The sequence below is a fragment of the Chiloscyllium punctatum genome, chromosome 11 (assembly GCF_047496795.1).
Source record: "Chiloscyllium punctatum isolate Juve2018m chromosome 11, sChiPun1.3, whole genome shotgun sequence".
Classification (NCBI taxonomy): domain Eukaryota; kingdom Metazoa; phylum Chordata; class Chondrichthyes; order Orectolobiformes; family Hemiscylliidae; genus Chiloscyllium; species Chiloscyllium punctatum.
Window position 1 is genome coordinate 69,045,883 of NC_092749.1, and position 25,081 is coordinate 69,070,963.

Consider the following 25,081-nt stretch of genomic DNA (forward strand, 5'->3'; position numbering starts at 1 on the left):
ACTATAGACTTCTCCAGTATCAGAGGAGAGTGAAATGGTACTTAACACTGTATGTAATGCAACACAACTCTGACTTGTATCTAAAAATGATTGAACCTAGATCTCTACACAGAGGAATTCATGTACTGATTTCTTGAGGAAGAGATGGATTGAACTCCAACAACCTCAATCATCTTCCTTTGTTCTCAATATAGATGGGTTCTTTTCCCCTGGTTCCCATCAGCTCAGATTGAGTATTCAGTTCTTTTACCCATATTTGAACCAAGGCTGTATGAGATCAGGAATTGAGTGACCCTGACAGAATGCAAACTGAATGAGTGTCAGTGAGCGGGACATTGTTGTATGAGTGCCTTTTGATAGCACTTTCAGCACACCTTCTACCACTGTACTAATGATTGAGGGTGGATAATAAGAGGCTGTTTGAAATTGTCCTTTTTTTTGGATATACCCAGGCAACTTTGTGCATTGTCAGGTAGGTGACAGTGCAAGATATTATAAAGACTCGTAGTCTTTTTTTTGTCTTCAGCCGTTTCTTAGTATCACATTAACTTAATCCAATTTCTGTTGACTAGTATGTGTGATCTCAGCAGGAGGGTCTGTGCTGAAGATGATTGCAAATGCCCTATCTACTGACATATTAGGGTCCCCCATTATTCAAGTTGGGAATATGTTTTATGTTTAGAGCCTCTCCTCCAGGTTGTTACTGTCCACCACTATTTAAGATTGGAAGTAGCAGGACTGAAGAACTTTGACCTGAGTTTTCGATTTTGGACTTGCTCTGCCTATTGCATGCTACCTTTGCTGTTTAATATCATGTACTCCTACGTTGTAACTTCACTAGGTTGGCATCTCAAATTTATATATACTCAGTGCTGTTCCTGGCAGGCTCTCCTACACTCCTCATTGAACCAGCCTTGATTCCATGGTTTGATGGTAATGGTAGAAAAAGGTATATGCTTGGTCATTAGGTTAGATATTGTGCTGGTGATGGCTGACAGCACTTTACAGAAATCTAGTTTCGACCTGAACTTTTCACATGTAATACAACACAATTGATGGTATCCTCAGTGTGATGAGATTTTGTCTCTGCAAAGGTTGCTCGGAGTTCACTTCTCCCGCAACTTAGTGGATATGTGAATCTGCAACAAGTAAATGAATGAGAGTTAGAAACTGGCGCTTCGGCCCAGCGAGTCCACACCGACTCTCCAAACAGTAACCCACCCAGATCCATTCCCCTACCTCTGACTAATGCACCTAACACTGGGAAATTTAGCATGGGCAATTCAAATAACCTGCACATCTTTTGGACTGTGGGAGGAAACCGGAGCACCCAGAGGAAACCCAGATCACGTAGGTATTTCCCTCTTACTGATTCCCTTATCATCTGCTGCAAGGCCGGTCTGATGAATATGTTCTTAGGACTTGATCAGCTCAGTTAGTAAATAAGTACTCTATCTAAAGTACATTCTGCACCCCTGGGTGCTTCTTCCAAGTGTATAATAATGCTCATTCATCAGATGAGAAAGAGCATGAGGTGGAAAAAACACTTCAAGTCTGAAGAAAGCCACATAATTTCCTCCAATCAGTTGCTGTGAGCTTTGGTTTTTAACTGATATGTCAGAGACTGTACAAGTATGAATCAATGCAGTGTGCCACCTGTAAGCAAATGAAAGTATCTGGAGAAGAAAGATCAAGAAGCAGCAAGTCCTGACAGATTAAAATGATCGTCTCAGTGAACCCTCTGGGCATAGATTGTTGAACTCCCTTCCCAGTTTTTCCATCTGCTCATAACACCAATTTATTTTGCATCCATCTGCATCTGCATGTGTCTGCATGGGCATTTTGTAATGGGGTTAGAGTTTTATCTAATATATAAATGGTTCATAATTGTTAATCTTTAGTGAGAATCTATTTATTTCCAAACCTTGCTTTCTGTCAACCAGGGGCTAAAGGTCAGATAAATGAGAGAATTTTGCACACTTTTATAAAATCTTTAATTATTGTCATGACTTCAAGCGTAGTAGGACTTGATTTCAAGTTCACTCTCACAGTGACACATGAAAGTTACTGAAACTTAGTTAAATCATTTGATAATTGAGAGTTGCTTCACAGGGTTTGTATTGTTTACAAAGGACTGTTTATGCAATATTTTGGATGCAGTAAATGGTACTGAGCCATCTGTAAGTAAAAAATACTAAAAGGAGAAAATGGTGAATATGCAACAGGTCATTAAATATTGAAAGCGATGGTGATCCAATGTTCTGGGAGACCATAGACAGTTTAAAATCAAACATGAAGAATAAGTATTTTATATTTTAGTCTTTCTCAAACTGACTGGAGGATTCAACACATACATTCTTTACGTAAAAAGGAATTTGCTAAAATTCTGAGGAACTTTGTTCCAAAATAGTATATTAAGGAACTCACAAGAATTATTGCAACATGGGATCTTGTTCCACAGAATGGGGAAGAAATAACAAGCAAAGTAAAAGTATGGAAACATTTGGGATCTATATTTGGATAATTATGTTTTAACTGTTATGTTTTACCTTTAAGGGGTAAGAGACGAAAGAAAGCCAATTAAAAACAGAAATGCCCACATTTGGGGTACAGTTTAAAGGCAAATGTGGATGAAGAAAATGACAATATAGTCAATCTTTGTTGAAACATATAGTAGATACGTTTATTTGATGTCAATGTTTATCCCAGAGTGCTAAGACGTTAGCTGTAAAAATCACAGTCCTTCGTGTGGATACTTGAGAGTTCTCTGGTCTTAGGCCCAATCCAACAAGATTTTTTGATGTATAATAATAATCTGACTTTGTTATGGACAGCATGATTTAGAAGTTTGTTACTGATGCTCAATTTGGAAATAAAGCAAATAGTGATGTGGATTGTAACAGACTTAATGTAACAATGTGGAGAAGTATAAATTGATTAGCTTTTGTAGGAAGAATGAAGAGGAGCAAAATAAAATAAATGGTAGAATTTTAAAGAGCATGTGGGGAACAGTGAACATAGGTACTGCAGTAGGCCATTCAGCCAGTTAATCCTACTCCACAATTCAGTGCCGTCATGGCTGACCAAACATTTCAATGCTTTTTACTCAACCAACCCCCATAACTTTGTGAAGGCTTTCTTATAGTTCATCCAACTGTTTCTTTCTCACAATGTTACTCTTAATTGCAACTACGTTGCTTGCATCAGCCACTCCATATGGTAGCAAAGCTCATATTTTGATTGCTGTCTTGCTAAAGTTTCTCCTGAATTGCTTGTTGAATTTACGACATTACCTTTTACAGATGTTCCCTATTTTTAGAAACCCAGACAAACAGAAACATCTAATATTTAGCCAAATGAATCCATCAAGATCTTATTTAAAAATTAATTTTTCTTTGATTTATGCATGCATTATTTTTTTCCTCCATTACTCTTTCCTGTAGATTAACAAGACTCTTAATATAAAATACATAGTCCAACCTTTCCTACAGAAGCTTCTAAGATAAGTGATGGTATCTTTACAACACAGTAAGGAAGTTCTGAAGGAGAATCACCAGTCTTGAATCATTAACAAGTGCTGCCAGATCTGCTGAGTTTCTCCTGCAATTTCTGTTTTTGTTCTTGCATCCATAGTTCTTTGTTCTATTCACATTAAGGAAGCTCAAACTGATGGATGTGCTGATTTTGGTTATTTGGTACTGGAAGACAGTCTTTGAAGAAATCAGGAATTTGAAACATAAGCAATGACATTTAATGCGCAGATCAGGCTGATGTAAGAACAAATGTATCTTAAATCTTGGTCATAGCAAGAGAATTGATGGAACAGGTGACAAAGAGTAGTTAGGATACTTTTAGAAATTAATTATCAAATATAAGGAATCAAGTGCATACCAATAGAAGCACAAAATAATGGCATTAAAATTATATGTGGTACTGTAATTGGCAAGCACAAAATTAAAGTTTTCCTTTTAGGTGATAATTCGGAGTGAAAAGATGATGTTGGGTTAGTTTTGCAGTATTTGATCTTTCAACCGCAGAGAGCACTAATGATAATTGGTTGAATGAAATTATGTCACCGGTAGTGACAAGATCTATCTTAAAAATCTAAAGCTATTGTGAATGAGTTATGCATAAATATACATTTTTAAAGTTTACCTGCTTGAGAGATTTCTGCAACGTAAGTTCTCTCTGAAGTCTACTGGCTTCCTCTGATACTCGCGTTACTTCCTTTTTCAATTCATATATCTGTCGCTGTCGTTCCCTTTTATGGATCAGGAAAACAAATACAGGACTAATTTGCAAAGATAAAATGCTATGTATTACTTAATTAAGCTGTTATTCAATTTGAAAAATCACTGCAGGAATTGCACAAGTTAGTATCTAGTGTCCAACAATCTTCATTAGTCAGAATATTCACTGGTGATTGAACAGCGTTCAATATCATTTGCACTTCCATACTGAAATACAACAAGACTTGAATAACACTCAGGCTTGGACTAGTAAGTGGTAAGTTAATATTTGCGTCACTCAAGTGCCAGGCAGTGGTTATTTCCAATAAAAGAGAACCTAATTATCTTCCATTGACATTAATTAGCATTGCCATCGCATAGATAAGGTGAATAGCCAAAGTATTTTCCCAAGGATAGAGGAGTCCAAAATGAGAGGGCATAGGTTTAAGGTGAAAGGGGAAAGGTTTAGAAGGAACCTGAGGGGCAACCTTTTCACACAGTAGGTGGTACGTATATGGAACATGCTGCCAGAGGAAGAGGTAGAGGCTAGTACAATTACATTTTAAAGACATTTGGATAAGTTCATGGATAGGAAAAGTTTAGAGAGATATGGGCCAAATGCAGGAAAATGGGATGAATTCAGTTTAAGAAACCTGGTCAGCATGGACAAGTCGGCCAACGGGTCTGTTTCCATTCAGTATTATTCTATTATTCAATAATATCCTACTGTCAACGTTCTGGTGGTCATTATTGATCTGAAATTTCTCTGGATCAGCCTTACAAATAATGTGGATAGGTCAAAGGATAAGTCAAACTGGGGATTCTGTGGTGAGTAACTCACCTCCTGACTCTTCAAAGCCTGTCCACAAGTCAGGAATGTGGTGAAGTACTCTCCACTTAACTGGATAAATATATTTCCAATAATATTTGCAAGACTTAACAAAGCAGCCTGATTGATAGTCACTCCAAGGTATCTGCATGGGATAATGTGAGGAGAAAAGGAAATATTAATGGAATGTTTCCATTGGATTCCTGTAATTTGAGCTTCAAGTATTTAGAAAAAGGTTTCATTTGGCAATGGGACTCAAGATGGGGATGCAACCAGGCACCCAACTTTAAGAAGTTATTGAATGCCTCTCAATACAGTATCAATATACCCTGGAATGTTAAAAGCCAAGTGTGAGAAAATGTAATATAGTGTCTGTGGTTTATGACTTGTTATGCCTTTTTATTTACCTGTAAGGTCACAATTGGATTTGTTTAAAGAATTAATCCAACCTAGGAACTACATACATAATAGCAATGTATTTGTCCCAGAGACAAACTGGTTCCTGTGTATTCATATGATTTACATGTGATAATATTGGCTGATTATAAAATTCTTTATGTTCTTGTCACTAAGTGAACCTACTGATTGTATTTTGCTTTGTAAATGATCTATAAAGAATAAAAATAATTTGTTATAAGGTACATAATTAATTCAGATCTTGTATTTCTCAGATGATTATTAAACTCAATGAGGTGGCTAGTGGAACTTAAGATGTTTGGTGTACCTGAAATAATAATTTCTGACAATGGGCTGCAATGTATGTGCTGACCTTCTGGGGATGTATTTGTCAAATGGGGCACAATCCATGTGTCCCTCCTGATGAAACAATCTTGTGGAGCAAAAGACTTGCATCATTAAATCATTTATCCTGAAATGTTGGATAACAATACAGGGTTCTTGTGATAACACCTTACACCTCAGAGGGGATGGGATTATCATCACCAGCAGAAATCACATTTTGAAGGCAAGTGAGAATGATCTGAGTTAATGAGAAGGGAGATGCTTGGAGAAATTCAGTTGGACCCAAGAATACTGATTGGTTTGCCATGATCATAAGACCATAAGAAATAGGAATAGAAGTAGACAGTTTGGCCCCTCCAGCCTGCTTCACCATTCAATAGGGGAGGCGATGGCCTAGTGGTATTATTGCTAGACTATTAATTCAGAAACTCAGCCATTGTTCTGGGGACACAGGTTTGAATCCTAGCATGGTAGATGGTAGAATCTGAATTGAATAAAAGTAAATCTGGAATTAAGAATCTAATGATGACCACAAAATCATTGGTGATTGTTGGAAGAACATATCAGGTTCACTAATGTCCTTCAAAGAAGGAAATCAGCCATCCTGGTCTGGCCTACATGTGACTCCAAACCTACAGCAATATGGTTGACTTTCAATTGCCCTCTGAAATGGCCTCACAAGTCATTCAGTTGTATCAATTGCTACAAAGTCTCAAAGGAATGAAACCAGAAAGATCACCTGGCATCCACTAAGCATCGGAAAAGACAACGGTAGAAACAGCCCAGTCAATCGGACAAAGTTTTCCTCAGTTGGGGGCTAGTGCTAAAATTGAGAGAGCTGTCTCAAAGACTAGCCAAACAACTGTTTGACATAATCATGTTCACAGAATCATATCTCACAGACAATATCCCAGACACCACCATCACCATCTCCCACCATCATAGTGTCTGGGATACTGTCTATGAGATGTGATTCCGAAAGTATGACTATGTCAGGCTGTTGCCTGCCAGTAGTAGGACAGATCCAGCAGAGATGGCGGAACAGTGATATACAGTCAAGAGGGAGTTGCCCTGGGAGTCCTCAACATTGACTCCAGAGCCAATGAAGTCTCATGGCTTCAGGTTAAACATGAGCAAGGAAACTTTCTGCTAAAAGCCACTTCCTCCCTTGACTGATGAATCTGTAGTCCTCTGTGTGGAACAACACTTCAAGGAAGCACTGAGGATGGCAAAGATGCAAAATGTACTTTGGGTGGGGGTTTCCATTTCCACCACCAAGAGTGGTTCAACAGCAGCACTCCTAATTGCACTGTCTCGCCATTGATCATAAAACCCCAATTTCAAATCCCACTCCATGGCCTGCACAATTTTTGTCAAATTGAGGAAGAACAACACCATCACTGGTGCCATACATCAGACAAGATGCCAAACCAAGGCCCATCTGCCAACTGGTTTGATGCAAATAATTTCCAGAATCACCTTAAGAGCAGGAGAAATATTCCTGGTCTCTTGGCCTTACTGATTTCTGCTGGAACAGTTGTGAAGATTTTACAGTTGGCTTGGTATCTCCACATAGAAAGGAAAGAAAGTAAACCAGGAATCTTATGGTCCACAAACTATGAGCAGAGGCAATACTAATATCTCTAACGTCATTAGCCTGCTGCAGTTGCTGTTTAAATTCATGTAAAGGATAACTAATTAAGACAGATACCAGAGATAACTGTATAATATAATCCAAATTGACTCACAACAGATTTCAACAGAGGAATAAAATTGGTGTAGAAAAAAAGTACCAAGATTTTCCTTGTAAAATCTCTGAAATTTGTTGTTTCAGTTTGCTGATCTTCTCATCTCTGCAGCTGATTTCTGACGCACTTTTTCTTAACACTGCGGCTAATTTTTCCTCATGCTGTATTAAGCAAAATAAAATCACAGTAAGGTTTGGAATAAGATGGATCCTGTCAAAAACGTATAAAATGTTATGATAAAAAATACTAACCAACTTTTTGAGTTGCTCAGCCTTTTCTTCGAATTCCTTTCTATTCTCTTGAAGTTGTTGCAGCTTTTCTTCTGCTAATGTCTCTGCTTGTTTTAACTTTCCTTCTGTTTGTTCATGAGATTGTTGTTCTTCTTCAATCAACTGACTGTATTCAGAAATCTGTGAAAATGTTAATAAGGATTAAAAACTTGTTTCTCAAGAGTATCTCCAATTAAAGTTATGGTGTACAAAAAATATTTTTGCTATTGAGTACAATAATTGTGGGATATAAGTCACATTTCTCAACACCTACCTTATGAAGTACTATTTGCTCTAAAATGGCTGTCTTTGATTTTTATTATTCCTTTGTTCCAAAAGGCAAAAAGTTCAGAATTAGAAATGGTTGTGAGATTATTTGCTGCAGGTGATAATTCCACCGTCTGAACAATTATTTGACTCTGGGGCCATCACTACTGAGTATGATTTGTCCTCACCAACAGTGAATAGTGGATAAGAATGGACAAGGAAACTCCAGCCCCATCCCTACTGGCATAAGATGCTTTATGACTTGGAGGAAGGGACCAAATACTTGCAAGATAAATTTGCACTGACACCAAGATAGGTTGAAGAAATTGTCAAGAAGAGGTATAGTGCCTACAAAAGAGATGTAAATAGGTAAAGTGATTAGGCATAGATGTAGCAAGTGAAATTTAATGTGGCAAAATGTGAACTTCTCCAACTTGTCAAGACGACTAGAAAAGTGGTATACTATTTAAATAGAGAGAAATTGCAAAATTCTGTTGTACAGAGGAATCTGGGTATTGCAGCTATAAGACACCACTGAAGTAACTCCAAAGAGGCCAGTCTCCTATCACCAAGTCATCCTGTATTTAGATGTACATAGTAAATGACACTAGTCCAACTTCCTCAGAGCCAGCACTCAGTGAACAGAACCTCTGACGATCGTGTTTATTTTTTTTTCAGTTTTTAGATTTTTTTTTTCCTTTTTTTTTCTTAACCCCCACACTACTGCCTAACTGCGGTAGTGCTTATTTTTCCCCAACCGCTCCTGTTTATTTTTTTTTCTTCTTTTCTAGGGCAATGCTGTGTGATCAGATACACCTGTTTTTTTTCCCCCCCAGCACCATGGTGCATGTGTGCAGTGTGAGACACAGTGAAAGACACAAAGTGCACGAATCTTTATTCAATTTCCACCACCAGGAAGATATGAAAAACACCCGAGTGGCCAGTGACAAGCACTGCCCTTCACATCAAAGGGCAATACGATCGTGTTTATATCTATAAACCAGGGCTCCCTGATTGGACCATGTTAACAGCCCCAAACGGGAACTCAATATGAGATTCACCTGGCTCGTTGCAATCACTAAAGCCACCATACCTGTGCGAGGGGACAAATTAATCTGGGATCTCACTGTAATGACACAAACTCTATGAAGGTCATAATTTTGCATGACACACCAATGTGTATTTGACACTTCATGTTGACTCAATGGTTTTGTTCTGCAATCTTCATTCCAACTGTCATAAACAATTTATTAAGGTAAAAACAATGACTGCAGATGCTGAAAACCAAATGCTGGATTAGTGGTGCTGGAAGAGCACAGCAGTTCAGGCAGCATCCAACGAGCAGCGAAATGCTGCCTGAACTGCTGTGCTCTTCCAGCACAACTAATCCAGTATAAACAATTTATTGCCTATCTGTTAAATGGTGTACAGTGACTCATCAAATTCTTCGGCTAATATCTCTCCATCTGTCCCTGCTCATACTGCTTCCTTCTAGACATACTTTGTTTTCATTGCTTGATAGGTCATCTTTTCCTTTTTGTGATGGTCTCCAACATATTTGCATCCTCCATTTTGTTTGTGATCATTCCATCTTTTCGGTCTTGAATGCCTATTAGAAGAATACAAGGTGTAGCTTGTTCTACCACAAATATGCTCTATCTGCTTATTTACAACCTCAGCACTTCTACACCTATTGACTATTTTTCTGAGAGCAAGTCTCCTTTCTCTCAGTAAATGCACGATCTTGGTAGGATCACATCTGCCACAATCTTGCGTTTAATAGTTCACCTTTCAGTTGTGCAATTTCACAGGATTCAGTGAGCTGTCTTAATGCAGTCACATATTTATCACAGGGCGTTTATTCATTTTGGACCTTGATACTAAAGATGCAATGTTTATAAATGATGTTCACTTGGGATTCAGTATGTGACTTCAAGGCTTTCAAAATTTCTGCCATCTATTTTCTCTGTTCTTTGAGGAGTTTTAGGGTTGAAAATATTTTGATAAAGTTTCCCAAACTGAATAACAGTGTGACTATTCATAGATGCTGTGGCTTCTAAATTAAATGTGTCACAATTTCACAGCATGGAAAAATTGCTAGTTCTTCTTCATATCGCCATTCTTATTGCAACCATTATGTCTTACCCAGTGTTTCAGTTGTGACTTGCTTCTTTGTTCCTTTTCTATGGCTTTCACAACACCAAACATTCTTATGTACCTCTTTTAGTAGCTCTACTTCTACACAACACTCAATCTCAGTTCCATTAACACTATGTTATGATCTCGAAGTACAAACAGCTTCCACTGTGATTTTATTAACTTCACAAATCTTCCCAACCACCCCGCTCTGCCTACATCTCTTATTCATGACTTTAAATCCACTATTGTACCCATTAGTTAATGGAAACGGCTCTTCTTTGCATACCTTATCCAAACCGGAATAACAACTTTGCACATCTCGACCTGATCTCCCTTTTTCTACTTTGCATCAACTCTGAGAAGGTATTGAATATTATTATTTCATTCACATTTCATTGAAAATGTTTAAGGCAGAGGTAGATAGCCTTTGACTCCAATGCTCAACAAAAAATCTATCGGGGAGATGGCAGTGTGGAATTCAAAATACAAATTGATTAGCCACAGAGAGAGTAAGGACTCCAGAGGCGAGAGGTCAGAGTCAATAAGTGCGGAGCTGGCAAGGTACAGTTTTTTGCATGATAGACAAGGCTTGAGACATTGAATGTTTTTCAGTTCTTATTTTTAAAATTTTTATGTCAAAAAGCCCAAGTTTTTCCAAACTAACTTTGTTTGAAATTTCTACAACCTTGGAACCATTCTGGCTAATCTCCTCTGCAGTCCATCGAGCAACTTCACACCTTCTTAAAATGTGGGGATTGGAACTGGACACCATACTCTAGTTCTGGCTTAACCAGATTTTTATACAGGATCAACATCACCTCAACACTTTTGTATTCAATACCTCTGTTTATAAAACCCAAGGTCCTGAATGCTCTGTTAACTGTTTGCTCACTATGTCCCATTGCCTTACATAAAGCCCCAGATTTCTTTCTCCCTACACATTGTGGTATTAAGCATACATTACCTCTTTATATTCCTTCTGCTAAAATACATCACCTTGCATTTCTTTACACTAAATTCCATCCACCACTTGTCTCTAGCCATTCTGCTAGCTAACATATGTTCTCTTACAGTCAAATGACATCTTCCCCATTGTTTTCCAAGCTACCAAGTTTGGTATCATTAGCAAAAGGTTTCTTTAGATTGGAAAATAACAAATGTAATTCCTTTATTCAAAAGGTAGGGAAGGCAGAAATCAGGAAACTCCAGGCTAGTTAGCTTAACATCTGTCATAGTAAATATTTGGGAAGAAAGTTTATTGTTGAAGATGTTATAACAGAGCACTTCGGTAAATTCAAGGCAATCAGGCAGAGATGGTTCTGTCAAAAGGAAATCATGTTTAACTAATTTATTGAACTTCTTTGAAGAAATAGGTTATGGTGTAGATGAAGGAAACCAGTGGATATATTGCATTTAGATTCCCAGAAGGTATTTGATAAGGTGCCACACCAAAGATTATTGCTAGTGGTGTCAGGGGGTAACATAGTGGCATGGATGGAAGATTGGCTTGCTCATAGGAATCAGAGAATAGAAATAAGTGGGTCTTTTTCAGACTGGCATGATGTTACAAGTGGTATGCCACAGGAGGCAGTGCTGGGGTATCAACTCCACAATTGATTTGACTGATTTGGATGGAGGTATTTATGGGGGTCAGTAGCTAAATCTGCAGATGACACAAACATAGGTAGGCAAGTGGATTGTGAAGAGGACATAAGGAGTCTACAAAGGGGTATAAATAAATTAAGTGATCGGGCAAAGATCTGGCAAGTACAATACAATATGGGAAAGAGTGAAATTGTCCACTTTGGCAAACAGAATAAAAAAGCACATTATCTAAATGGTGGGATGTTGCAGATCTTTGAGATCAGAGAGATCCTAATGCATGAGTCACAGAATATTAGTACGTAGGTATAGCAAGCAATCAGGAAAACTAATAGAATGTTATGCTTTATTTCAAGGGTAACTAAATGCAACAGTAGGGAGGTTATGCTTCAGTTATACAAGGCACTGGTGAGACCACTTCTGGAGTTCTATGCACATCCTTTATTGACAGAAGGATGTTAATGCATTGGAAGCAGTCCAAAGAAGGTTTACTAGATGAATACCTGGAAAGAAGAGATGAGGCAAGGCTAGACAAGCGAGGTCTGTATCCTCTGGAGTTTAGAAGAATCAGAACTGACTTAATTGAAACACATAAGATCCTAAGATCCTGACGGGACTTGACCAGGTGGATGTTGAAAGGATGGTTCCTCCTGTAGAAGAGTCGAGAACTAAATATTATAGTTCACAAATAAGGATGGTATCTATTTAAAACAGAGAGGAGAAAACAGTTTTTTTCTCTCAGAGGGTTGTGAGTCTTTGCAATTCCGTTCCTCAGTGGATGCAGCATCTTTAAGTATTTTTAAAGCAGAGGTGGATTGATTCTTGATTAGCAAGGGGATGAAAGATTATCAGGGATATTCAGGAATGTAGAGAGGGTGAAAATCAAATTAACCATGATAGTTCTGAATAGCAGAGGGCCAAGTGGCCTCCTCTTGTCCCTGTCTGCATGTTAATACATGTTGCCTATCAGTATTCCTCCCATTTATTACCTCTACCATTTCCATTTTCACTAAGACCTTTTAGGCATCCTTTTCCTTGGTCAAGTACTGATTCAGCATTCTCGCCTTGTTTAGACTTTCAGTTCACCAGACCCACCTCAATCCCCAATATCAGATTCAGCAATACCTCTTTAGTCATTAGACCAAAAACTTACTGGATAAGCTTCAGAAATTCTTCCCCTCCTTTCCTTTTACTCTAACATTATCTCAATTGATACATGGGTAATTAAAGCCCCCACCCTGCTACTCCCATAAAATAAAACTCAAGAATTCTTATAGATCTCTGATTTCCTTACAAATTTATTTTTGATCTTCTCTTCCATCACCTCACCTCATGTCTCTTTTCTTTCTTGTTCCAAGGACTTTGTATCTGTTGTAATGAGCTCTTTTATGATGTATCCATTTTTGCCACAAGAGCCAGCACTTTGTGAACATTAACGTGTATAGACAGTTCCAAGGGAGTTCAAAGTATTCCATTTAATTCTGCGTGGAATTAGAGGTGGACTCTTTTCCAAAAACTTCAATAGGTCAGTCAGGACAGTTCAGGGATCACTGAAGAAGATTTCAAAGGAAATAGACAGTAAGGCTGGAAGTAATGAGGAAGAGGAACAGAGAGAAGCAGACTCTCTGTTAGTCAGTGCTGCTGTTACTTATGTTTCAAAAGGCAACTGCACCACATGGGTTCAGAGTAGTTGGGGCTAGATCAGAGGAATAACATTGTAGTGACAGCTCAGGGAATTCCAGGGAACCTTGGAGTTCAGAAAAGGCTCTGGGCCACAAATAGTTCAGTGCAGCAGAGAATAGGGGTTGAAAATTCACAAGCAGTATTTGTTTTGTGCAAATGAGCAAGATTAGAGCTCATGAAAAATCCAGGGGTTGTACTTATTCAGTGAAGTTGGTGAATAGCTAAAGTTGTATCTATGCTTAAGTACTGGTGTGCAATTCTCAAGAATCGAAGGGAACATAGTCCTAAGAAAGAAAAGCAGACTACACACCTTGAGTGTCATTAAGACAGTGCATGACAGAGCACGTTTTGAGAGAGTTTCAAGGCCAAGTCATTGAAAGTGAAGAATTGTGATCCCTTGTGAACTTTAAGTGAGATTTGGTTGCTAACTATGCCAATAGTATCTATGGGGTTGCTGAAAAATACACGGGATTTGCCTGATCACAGTTGCTATCTGACGTGTTGTGTAAGGTGTTCCACCATTGATTGTCTCTTACCTATATTTGCCTCATGTTAAGTTTGGGATGTTAGAATATGTGTTGTTTATCTTTACACGGTCCAAACCTTTTTTTTTGGCAATTATCTTTGCAAGTTTGTTTCAGTTCAGTAACTTTAATATATAATAAATAATTCAATTGATGGAAGAAACCTAGCTAAATTGTTTCTACATCTAGTCCAAAATCTATATAATTGGTCATACATTTGATAAACTGCAAGTTTTATATGATCACTGGAAGATTGGAAAAAGAAAGGAAATGGTATACTTCTGCAACCTCAGCTGTACGACTTTTACATAACTTTCCATTATTGTCATAACAGTTATATGTATATTGTCACTCAATAATCCTAATTACTATACTTTGTGACCATACGTACATGCATTCTACACCTGTCATACAGTCACACAGCATGGAAACTGACCTTTCAGTCCAACCAGTCCATGACAATATAATGCCAAACTAAACTAGTCCCACCTGCCTGCTCCTAACCCTATACAAACTTTTCCTATTCACGTACTTAGCTACATACCTTTTAAACATTGTATCTGAGCCCACATCCATCATTCCTCTGGAAGTTCATTCTAATTGCGAACTGTTCTCTGTGTAAAATATTTGCCCCTCACATCTTGAAATACCACCCTTAAGGAAAACACACATACCATTAACCTTATTTATAGCCCTCATGATTTTATAAACCTTTATAAGGTCCCTCTCAACGTCTTACACTCAGTGAAAAAAGTCCCAGCCTATTGAGTACAGGAGTTCGAAGGTCATGTTGCGGCTGTACAGAACATTGGTTAGGCCACTTTTGGAATATTGCGTGCAATTCTGGTTTCCTTCCTATCGGAAAGATGTTGTGAAACTTGAAAGGGTTCAGATAAGATTTACAAGGATGTTGCCAGGGTTGGAGGATTTGAGCTATAGGGAGAGGTTGAAAAGGCTGGGGCTGTTTTCCCTGGAGCATTGGAGGGGTGACCTTATAGAGGTTTATAAAATCATGAGGGACATGGATAGGGTAAATAGATAAGGTATTTTCCCTGGAGTGGGGGAGTCCAGAACTAGAGGGTATAGGTTTAGGGTGAGAGGGGAAAGATATAAAAGAGACCAAAGGGGCAACTTTTTCACGCAGAGAGTGGTGCATGTTTGGAATGAGCTGCCAGAAGAAGTGGTGGAGGCTGGTACAATTACAACTTTGGATGGGGGGTGTATGAATAGAAAGGGTTTGGAGGGAAAATGGGGTGGGTGCTGGCAGGTGGGACTAGATTGGGTTGGGATAACTGGTCAGCATGGATGAGTTGGACCGAAGGGTCTGTTTCCATGCTATGCATCTCTATGATTCTATGACTCTACCCAGCCTCTCCTTATAACTCAAACCTTTCTTACCCACAATATTCTGGTAAATCTCTTCTGAACCTTCTCCGGCTTAATAATATCCTTCGTATAATATGGCAACCAGAGCTGGACACAGTATGCCAGGCGAAGGCTCACCAATGTCCTGCATGATCTCAACATGACTTCCAAAACTGCTATACTCAAGGGACTGAGTAATGAAGGCAAGTGTGTTAAACACATTTTTAACCACCTTGTCTACATGGGATGCAAACTTAAGAGAATTATTTCTCTGAACTCTCTTCAGTCCCTCTGTTTTACAACACAACCCAAAGCTTTACCATTAATTGCATAAGTTCTGCCTCTGTTTGTTGTACCAAAATGCAATACCTTGCATTTATCCAAACTGAACTCTGTCATTTTTCATTCCATTGACCCATTTGATCAACACCCCTTTGTAATCTTAGAAAATCTTCTTCACTGTCTATTAGGTGACCAATTTTGGCGTCATTCATAAACATACTAACCATGCTTTCTATATTCTCATCCAAATCATTTATATGAATGATAAACAAACATGATCTTTCTTTTTCTGCTATCTAAAATCATACTACTTCTTTCTGACATGGTTTTATGTACATTATGCCTCTTTTTACGTTATAAAAGCTGTCGCCCACCTCCATGCAAATTTAGTCTAAACCCTTTCCAAACACAAAACTGAAATTCCCCTGAGGACATTAGTCTCAATTCTGTTGAGGGTCAGTGTGTTCCTATTGAACAAGTGCTTTCTGTCTGAGAAATCGCCCCAATGCTCCAAAAAGCTGAAGTCTGCCCTCTTGCACCAGGCCTCAAGCTATGCATTGATTCTCCCCTTCTTCCTATTTCTACTCTCACTGACATGTGGCACTACCAATAATTCAGGGATTACTACCTCTGAGAGCGTTTTTTTAACTTCTTCCTTTGGTTCTTAAAGTCTGACCTTAAGGCCTCAACACTTGCCTTCTATGGTTTTGTTGCTGATCTGTACCATAACATCTGGCTTACCCCTTTCCCTTTGTATATATTCTGCACTTTTCAATTTCTTCTTTGATTAGTTCAGGATGTTGTCCATTGTTATTTTGCTTTGTGTGTATAATTTCATCTTTTGTTATTGTGCCCATTTACAAACTTTATCTCGCTCCTTTTTTTTCAGTCCTTCGCTGCTTCATTAGATTTACTTGTATTTCCCTCAATCTAATATCAAGTGCAAGTCGAGTTTCTAAATCCAAGTAATTGCTGTGAACTATAAGCACTACTAACTCAGCTACAATTCCTGAAACCCTTTATTTTCTAATCCCCATCATTTACATTAATTCTTTAACAAGTGCACACTTCCTATTTGTTAGATATTTTAATATCCAGAAACAATTCTCACACATTTAAGTTGATGTAGTAATCCATTGAGAGGACATTTTCAGAGGCATTCTGGAAGTTTAGGTATGCCATGTTATAAAATTTGCAAAATAACACTTAATTAAACAATTCCTCAAAGCATCTGAGTCAACAGTCAAATCACACAAGTAGTAGGTCCTTCACGACACAACAATAAACATCAAAGGTAGAATTTAATGCACCAGATGCAGGTCCTGCCAATATATCCAGAAGTGGGTGGACTTGCTGTTCCCAGCAGGAAATACTTTCTGTATGCAATTATATAATGGACAGACATTGCAAAAGTTTAGCCAATTATGCACCTGGAATGGACAGGATGTTGGCCAATCTGTCATTAATGATAAATGCACAGATTATCTCAATCTGAAACTTTGTTTCTCTTCACAAATACTGCATAACCTGCTGAACACTTTGGGCATCTTTTGCTGATCCTACCATTACACACTCATAATGCTGCAATGTCACTACACATTGTTTATACAACCATCAACCTATTGACTACCGTCTCAACTTGTATCAGCCTTGAAACTCTTTCCATCACATTTGGCCTTTATTTCATCATGCACGAGCTGTCCTGTATCACACAACAATCTCCTACCCACCCTTACCTCTATCCCACTTTTTGTCAGTCACTAAAATATGCAGATATTGGAGAACTGAAATAAAGACTGAAAGAGATAACAGCAACAGAGAAAGAAACAAAATTAGCATTTCAAGTTCAGTACATCTTCCAAAGATGTCATATTCAACATGAAATGTTAACTTTTTAGTAAAGGGAGGTCATGCCTGACAAACCTGTTGGAATTTTTTGAAGAGGTAACAAGTAGGTTAGACCAGGGGAACCCAGTGGATGTGGTCTATCTGGACTTTCAAAAGGCCTTTGATAAGGTGCCACACGGGAGACTGCTGAGCAAGGTGAGGGCCCATGGTGTTCGAGGTGAGCTGCTGGGATGGATTGAGGATTGGCTATCTAACAGAAGGCAGAGAGTTGGGATAAAAGGTTCTTTTTCAGAATGGCAGCCGGTGACGAGCGGTGTCCCGCAGGGTTCGGTGCTGGGGCCACAGCTGTTCGCATTATATATTAATGATTTGGATGAGGGAACCGGGGGCATTCTAGCGAAGTTTGCCGATGATACAAAGTTAGGTAGACAGGCAGGTAGTACTGAGGAAGTGGGGAGGCTACAGAAGGATCTAGACAGGTTGGGAGAGTGGTCCAGGAAATGGCTGATGGAATTTAACGTGAGCAAGTGCGAGGTCTTGCACTTTGGCAAAAAGAATATAGGAATGGACTACTTTCTAAATGGTGAGAAACTTAATAAAGCCAAAGCACAAAGGGATCTGGGAGTGCTAGTCGAGGATTCTCTAAAGGTAAACATGCAGGTTGAGTCTGTGATTAAGAAAGCGAATGCAATGTTGTCTCTTATCTCAAGAGGGTTGGAATATAAAAGCAGAGATGTACTACTAAGACTTTATAAAGCTCTGGTTAGGCCCCATTTGGAGTACTGTGTCCAGTTTTGGTCCCCACACCTCAGGAAGGACATACTGGCACTGGAACGTGTCCAGCGGAGATTCACACGGATGATCCCTGGAATGACAGGTCTAGCATATGAGGAACGGCTGAGGATACTGGGATTGTATTCGTTGGAGTTTAGAAGATTAAGGGGAGATCTAATAGAGACGTACAAAATAATACATGGCTTTGAAAAGGTGGATGCTAGAAAATTGTTTCTGTTAGGCGAGGAGACTAGGACCCGTGGACACAGCCTTAGAATTAGAGGGGGTCATTTCAGAACGGAAATGCAGAGACATTTCTTCAGCCAGAGAGTGGTGGGCCTGTGGAATTCATTGCCACGGAGTGCAGTGGAAGCCGGGACGCTAAATGTCTTCAAGGCCGAGATTGATAGGTTCTTGTTGTCTAGAGGAATTAAGGGCTACGGGGAGAACGCTGGCAAGTGGAGCTGAAATGCGCATCAGCCATGATTGAATGGCGGAGTGGACTCGATGGGCCGAATGGCCTTACTTCCACTCCTATGTCTTATGGTCTTATGGTCTTTGTTTCTCTCTCCACAGACACTGCCAGACCAGCTGAGCTTCTCCAGCAATTTCTGTTTTATTTCCATTGGTCACCTTCAATTTGCCTTCCATCACTCTCGACTTCCCCTTGTACAAACATGACTTGCCTTCTCTTTTTGAGATGTACCCTACTCTGTTTCTCAGCCAACATTCTTCCTTTCGTCAACAAGAGCCTGCATAATGAAATTCCTCATTCTCCTCTCCCCTACTCCATTAGCATTTCCGATGAACAAAAAGCAGATCCAAATCACTTAAATCCAACTCAAGGACTGGCTTTCCTGCCAGTTTTAACCAGGCGTGTGACCGAAGGTCTGTCTTCACCATTTGTCTAACATTCATGGAGGTATCAGTTAAACTGGAAAGCTTGCACTTTAATGAGAATATAATTGCATGTTAATGTACTTCAATCACATTTCCATTATTTGTTATCTTGAATGTCACCCTGCCACCAAGCTAAGACTGATACAATCCAACTCATTCCAACATCAGGAAATTGAAACTTTCCTTCCTTACAATTCAGCACTCCTGTGAGCCTTTACCACCATTCCATCAGTCATTGTAGAATTCCACCCCACAGTTCTCATAACAGTAATAACAACATATAATCTAGAACTTTGACATTATTTTCATATGACTGTTATTCTGACAGCACTAATTGCAGCACATTGAGCTGACAGCAATTTACATAAGTATTGCCATGAGATAGTTTGATAAGGTAAGCTGATTTAAATCATCACATGTACTCTGTTCAAAGGCAGGTCCCTCTCTCATTGCCTTCCCTGCGTCTCTCTCCTCTTTAGGTATTTTCATTTTCTAAGAACTTTCATAATTTTACAAGTCATCCATTATTGATATTCTTTTTCTTTTCCTCTTTTTGCTTCAGCTCTTTCCTTGCCAGCCCATTTCTTTTTGAGATGTGCCCTGCTCTGTTCCTCTGCATTTTTCAAACTTTATTCAGCAAATTCCTTTGATTATTCACTCCTTACCATTTCATCACTTGTTTTCCTGTCCAGCTGATCCTTTCTTTTCTTCCCCAAACCCAAATGACAAAGCTAGTTAGAAAATCTATTTCCTCTTTCCTTAACTCCCAAGATTGACATCCAAATATAGTATGCTGTTCATAAACTTGTTGAGTTGGTTATTCAGCTTTCTGGTCAGCAACTTTCCTTGTTATTACGTGCAGTCTGTCTCATCGCTAGACTTGCTCTTATTTCTTAGTGGTCAAAGACAAAAGAGACTGAAAACATTTTTGACATGTAATCATGTAACTATGCTATAGTTAACTGTAATGAGTGCAAATGCTTTGAGGCTACTCCAGATATATAGTTGGGCAGAAATTCATCAAATTGCTGAGAATATAAAAACATAAGAAATAGGAGAAGGAGTAGGCTGTCTGGCTCGTTGGGCCAGGTACACATTCAATAAAATCATGGCTAATCTTACAGCAGACTCAGCTCCACTTAATCACCCGTTCACCAAAACCCTTAACTCCTTTACTTTCAAAAATCTATTTATCTTTGCCTTAAAAACATTCAGTGAGATCGCCTCACTTGCTTCACTGGGCAGCGAATTCCACAGATTCACAATTCTTTGGATGAAGAAGTGAATCTGTGGAATTCCCTGCCCAGAGAAGCAAATTCATCTGAGAGATTGTCAGTTAACTGACATCAAATACTTTAAAAGCTCTTGGAATTTGGAAGAAAACATCCAAAAGGTGGATTCTGATAACTATATTAAATTTTCACCTCATGAGCATCTCTGATTTTATGCACTCTATCTTTGGTGGCCATGCCTTCATAGGCTAGACCTTAATCTATGAAATTTCCTACCTCTCACCTCTCACATTCACAGAGAGTCGTAGAGATGTACAGCACGGAAACAGACCTTTCGGTCCAACTCGTCCATGCCGTCCAGATATCCCAACCCAATCTAGTCCCACCGCCAGCACCTGGCCCATATCCCTCCAAACCCTTCATTTTCATATACCCATCCAGATGCCTCTTAAATGTTGCAATTGTACCAGCCTCCACCACTTCCTCTGGCAGCTCATTCCATATACCACCCTCTGCCTGAAAAAGTTGCCCCTTAGGTCTCTTTTATATCTTTCCCCTCTCACCCTAAACCTATGCCCTCTAGTTCTGGACTCCCCCACCCAAAGAAAAGACCTTGTCTATCTATGCGCCTCATGATTTTATAAACTTCTATAACATCATCCCTCAGCCTCCGATGCTCCAGGGAAAAGAGCCCCAACCTATGCAACTTCTCCCTATAGCTCAAATCCTCCAACCCTGGCAACAGCCTTGTAAATCTTTTCTCAACACTTTCAAGGTTCACAACATCCTTCCGAAAGGAAGGAGACCAGAATTGCATCATCTTCATGCTTTTTCCTTTAAGAACGTACGTCTTTAACCAAAGCTTTTGGGCTTCTGACCTAGTATCACCTAATATGGTTCAGAGTCATATCTTGTTTTATAACACTCCTGTCTTTCACCTTGCAGTGTTTTGATATACTAAAGATGCTTTAAAAATAAATATTATATGGTGAGTGAACGACATGTAAACTTCTAGCTGATTAGCGAAAGCAAGAAATTTGTCAAGGACAGGTTATGCCTGATGTATCTGTTTGAATTTTTTGAGAGGTGACTAAAGAAGTGAATAGGGAAATGTCTATGGATAACATTTACATGTCCTTCCCGAAACTATTATAAAGTTCCTTGTAAGTCTGGAACTGAAGAACTTGAAACAAGTGTAAATGTAGGGAGATTTTACTGCAGCTGTATGAAGAAATAGTGAGACCACATTTGAAGTACTGTGAACAATTTTCATTTGCTATTTGAAAAAGAAGACATAATTGCTTTCGAAGTTCGGAAAAGGTTCCCTCAATTTGTTCCTTGGATGAAAGGGTTAGCTTATGAAAAAAATATTTTAAAAGGAGTGTTCTAAACCTATTGGAGTTTAGGAAAATGAGAGGTGAAATTGTAACATCTGAAATCCTGAAGGAACTAGGAACTGGATATGTGAATTCCTGGAGGATGCTTCTTGAAGGAGAGAGTAAAACCAGGGGACATTGGTTCAGAATAATAGGTCTCCTTTTAAGACAGGCACGTGGAGACTTTTTTTCCCCTTGTAGGATCATCAAAGAAGATAGTGATAGCTGATCTTTAAATTTATTTAAGCCTCAGTTCAATAGATATTTTGTAAGTAAGTGAGTCAAGGGTCATGAGGTGCAGACAGAAAAGCAGAGCTCAGACCACAGGCAGATTGGCTATGTTCATATGCAAAATGATAAATTGACAAGATTACTTTAATGAACAAAACAGTGGCAAATGTATTTTAATGTGGACATAAAAAAAAAAGCGCTTTTCAAATGTTGAAAAGCTAGAAATAAAGAATGCCCAAAATAAAACGTGGATCTGAGTATAAAGGTCATAAAATACCATAAACAAGTACAGAATATAATCAAAAAAGCTAATAAAATTATTTATATCTCTTGAAATAGAATTCACTATTTAAAGTGCTCATTTACTATGAATGGTTCTGGAGAAGGATGGAGACAAAGAAGGAAGGAAAGCAAGAAAGGAATGTTTGCTTTTATGTATCATTTTCATGACCAGCATACATCTCCATGTGCTACTCAGCAAGAGTAGACACTGTTGTATAGGACAAGTAGAATTGTGTTCCCTGGAATTTAGAAAATTAAAGGGCAATTTGATTGAAGTTTCAAGCATGAAGGGGAATAGATGGGCTAGATTAGAAGGAATCTATTTTCACGAGTTGTGGACTCTCGGAATAGGTGGCGCAGTCCAAACATAAACAGCCAAGCTTTTCAGCTGTGAAATAAGAAACACCTTTTCATACAGAGGGTGGTAGAAGTTTAGAATTTTTTTTCACATTACAATTGATGCTAGACTATTTATTAATTTTAAAAATGCGATTGATAGATTTTTATTTATCAAAGGGATTAAGTAATACAAGGCAAAGGTAGGTCAAGGAGTTAGGTCACAGGTAAGCCATAATTTCAATGAATAGCTAAAACAGTTTCAAGTGATATATGTACCCTTTCTGTCCCTGTATTCTTATGTTCCTATGTTAAACATATATTTTATTTTGAACAAACAGAGAATAAAACCACACTGAGAATTGATGAACATTGCTGTTCAGCCTGATTTACCTTATGTTGCAATAGTTCAGTGAGATTTGTTATGATTACATCTTTTTCTTTTAGCTGTGTTTTCAGTTGTGCTGTTTCTTTTTCCAGTATACAGATTCTTTCCATCAGCTGTTTTTGATCATACATAGAAACCTACAAATCATGAATGACGTGTAATAAAATATAATGAACATTTTTGTACTCAATTCAAAAGATGAGGATATTTGAATAAATAACTCTCTGCTACACATTAGCATGTGTAAAATTCATCATTACTTGGTCCAGGATACCATTTGTGAGTAACAATGAAAGTGCTAAAAGTACTCAGGAAGCTTTTCAGCATCTGTGAACAGGGTTAACATTTCAAGTTGAATATGACCCTTTACTTTAAATGTTCTGCAGAAGAGTCACATTTGATTTTAACATTAAGTGAACCAGAATATGTTACTTTTTATCTATTGTTTTCATATACTAATTCAGTTTCCCTTAAATTATGTTAATCTGAACCTCGATAGCCATATAATGTGATGTATTCTATTTTCTAATAAATTTCCAAAATATGTTCCAACTCCATTTTTACTGTGTTAAGTTTGAATCTTCATCCTCACTATTGTATCACCAGATATTATAAACAGCATTGAACTAGATTTTCAAAAATTTCATAATTTACTAGATGCCCCTGTTATGGAGACCACGCTAGACCCCTCAAAACATTTCAAGAAGGTAGTCCACACTCTAACTTTGCTAGTTGCTTTAAGCAGGTGTAAAGTGGATAGTCCAGGAGAAATACTGCTTATCAAACCACTTAGTTTTATATAAAACAGAATTTATTTACAAGATTACCAAATGAAACATAAACAACAGAAAACAGAATACTGAGAAACTTAGCCTCTTCAAAAACCCAACAGATCATCTCAACTTAATTATGCTATTCAAAATACTTGCAACAATCCCCATAAACACCCCTTTGCACAAAAGGTAAAATCAAACACAGATTCTTACAAGATAGAAGTCAGAAAGAGAGTACCAGCCTGGACCTGCTTCTTTGGATCCAGCAGCTTTTTCCACACTACTGCTAAAAACCAAATCAAACCAGAGAAAATCTGAGCTGGTAGAACTCACATTGTACAAGTTTGTTTTAAATATGAAAGCCTTCTGCAAGAGGCAGTATCTGTTAGCTCCTATCAAATTGGCACTAAAACTCTTCAATCCCAGATTTTTTTGGAGTCTGTGTCATTTACAACCTCTCTGAAATAAAAAGCCAAGGACAGCGTAACCTTGTTAAAACAGCAGCTTCGTCACACCTTTTAATCCTATCTATTGCAATAAAATGCTCCAAACTTCCAAATCCTTATAAATATAATTGCTTATTCATTCTATCATTCTAGTGTACTCTTCCAATTCTGAATATAAAGGTACACAATCCAACTTCAGCCTCTTCCAAGTTTAGAAAACATTCAATACGACTTCAATGTTTTTATATTCAATGCTGTTATGTAATAAAAGCATTAATTGCATTTATATTATTAGTGTTATGTTGTTTACTGCACATTTGCCTTTAAAGATCCATTACTTTGCACTCCTAGACTTCTCCATTCCTTCACTCTGTCACATCTTGCTATATGAATATTCTTTGGTTTCACTCTTACCTTTTCAGAACGTATTACATCACACTAAACTGCATCAGCTCCTCATTTTTTCCACATTGCTAGCCCTAACCTTTTAAAATGGTTTTGCAATCTTCATATCTTCTCCTCACTATTTGCAACCATTTGGTATCTTCCTCAAACTTTTCTAGATGCAAAGGTTTCGTCGTTGCTGTCAAACTGATCATTCTTGTTGCCAATAAAGTGCAGCACAAAATATGCATGTTTCTGGATGTAAGTTTGCTCGCTGAGCTGGAAGGTTCATTTTCAGACGTTTCATACTAGGTAATATCATCAGTGAGCCTCCGGTGAAGCACAGGTGTTATGTCCTGCTTTCTATTTATGTGTTTAGGTTTCCTTGGGTTGGTGGTGTCATTTCCTGTGTTGGTGATGTCATTACAAACAG

General features: G+C 38.3%; 1 protein-coding gene across 1 annotated transcript in view; it reads right to left on the minus strand.

The window, feature by feature from the left end:
* Positions 1–24,863, minus strand: part of LOC140483392 (uncharacterized) — a 35,898-nt gene extending 11,035 nt beyond the window's left edge. The window contains exons 1-6 of the mRNA XM_072581643.1: positions 24,789–24,863; positions 23,051–23,182; positions 7,799–7,957; positions 7,593–7,708; positions 4,156–4,291; positions 3,555–3,710 (exon numbers count right to left, since the gene is read on the minus strand). Of these exons, the coding sequence (XP_072437744.1) occupies positions 3,555–3,710; positions 4,156–4,291; positions 7,593–7,708; positions 7,799–7,957; positions 23,051–23,182; positions 24,789–24,863 (774 nt within the window). The remainder of the gene's footprint in view (positions 1–3,554; positions 3,711–4,155; positions 4,292–7,592; positions 7,709–7,798; positions 7,958–23,050; positions 23,183–24,788) is intronic.
* Between the last annotated feature and the right edge of the window lie 218 nt (positions 24,864–25,081).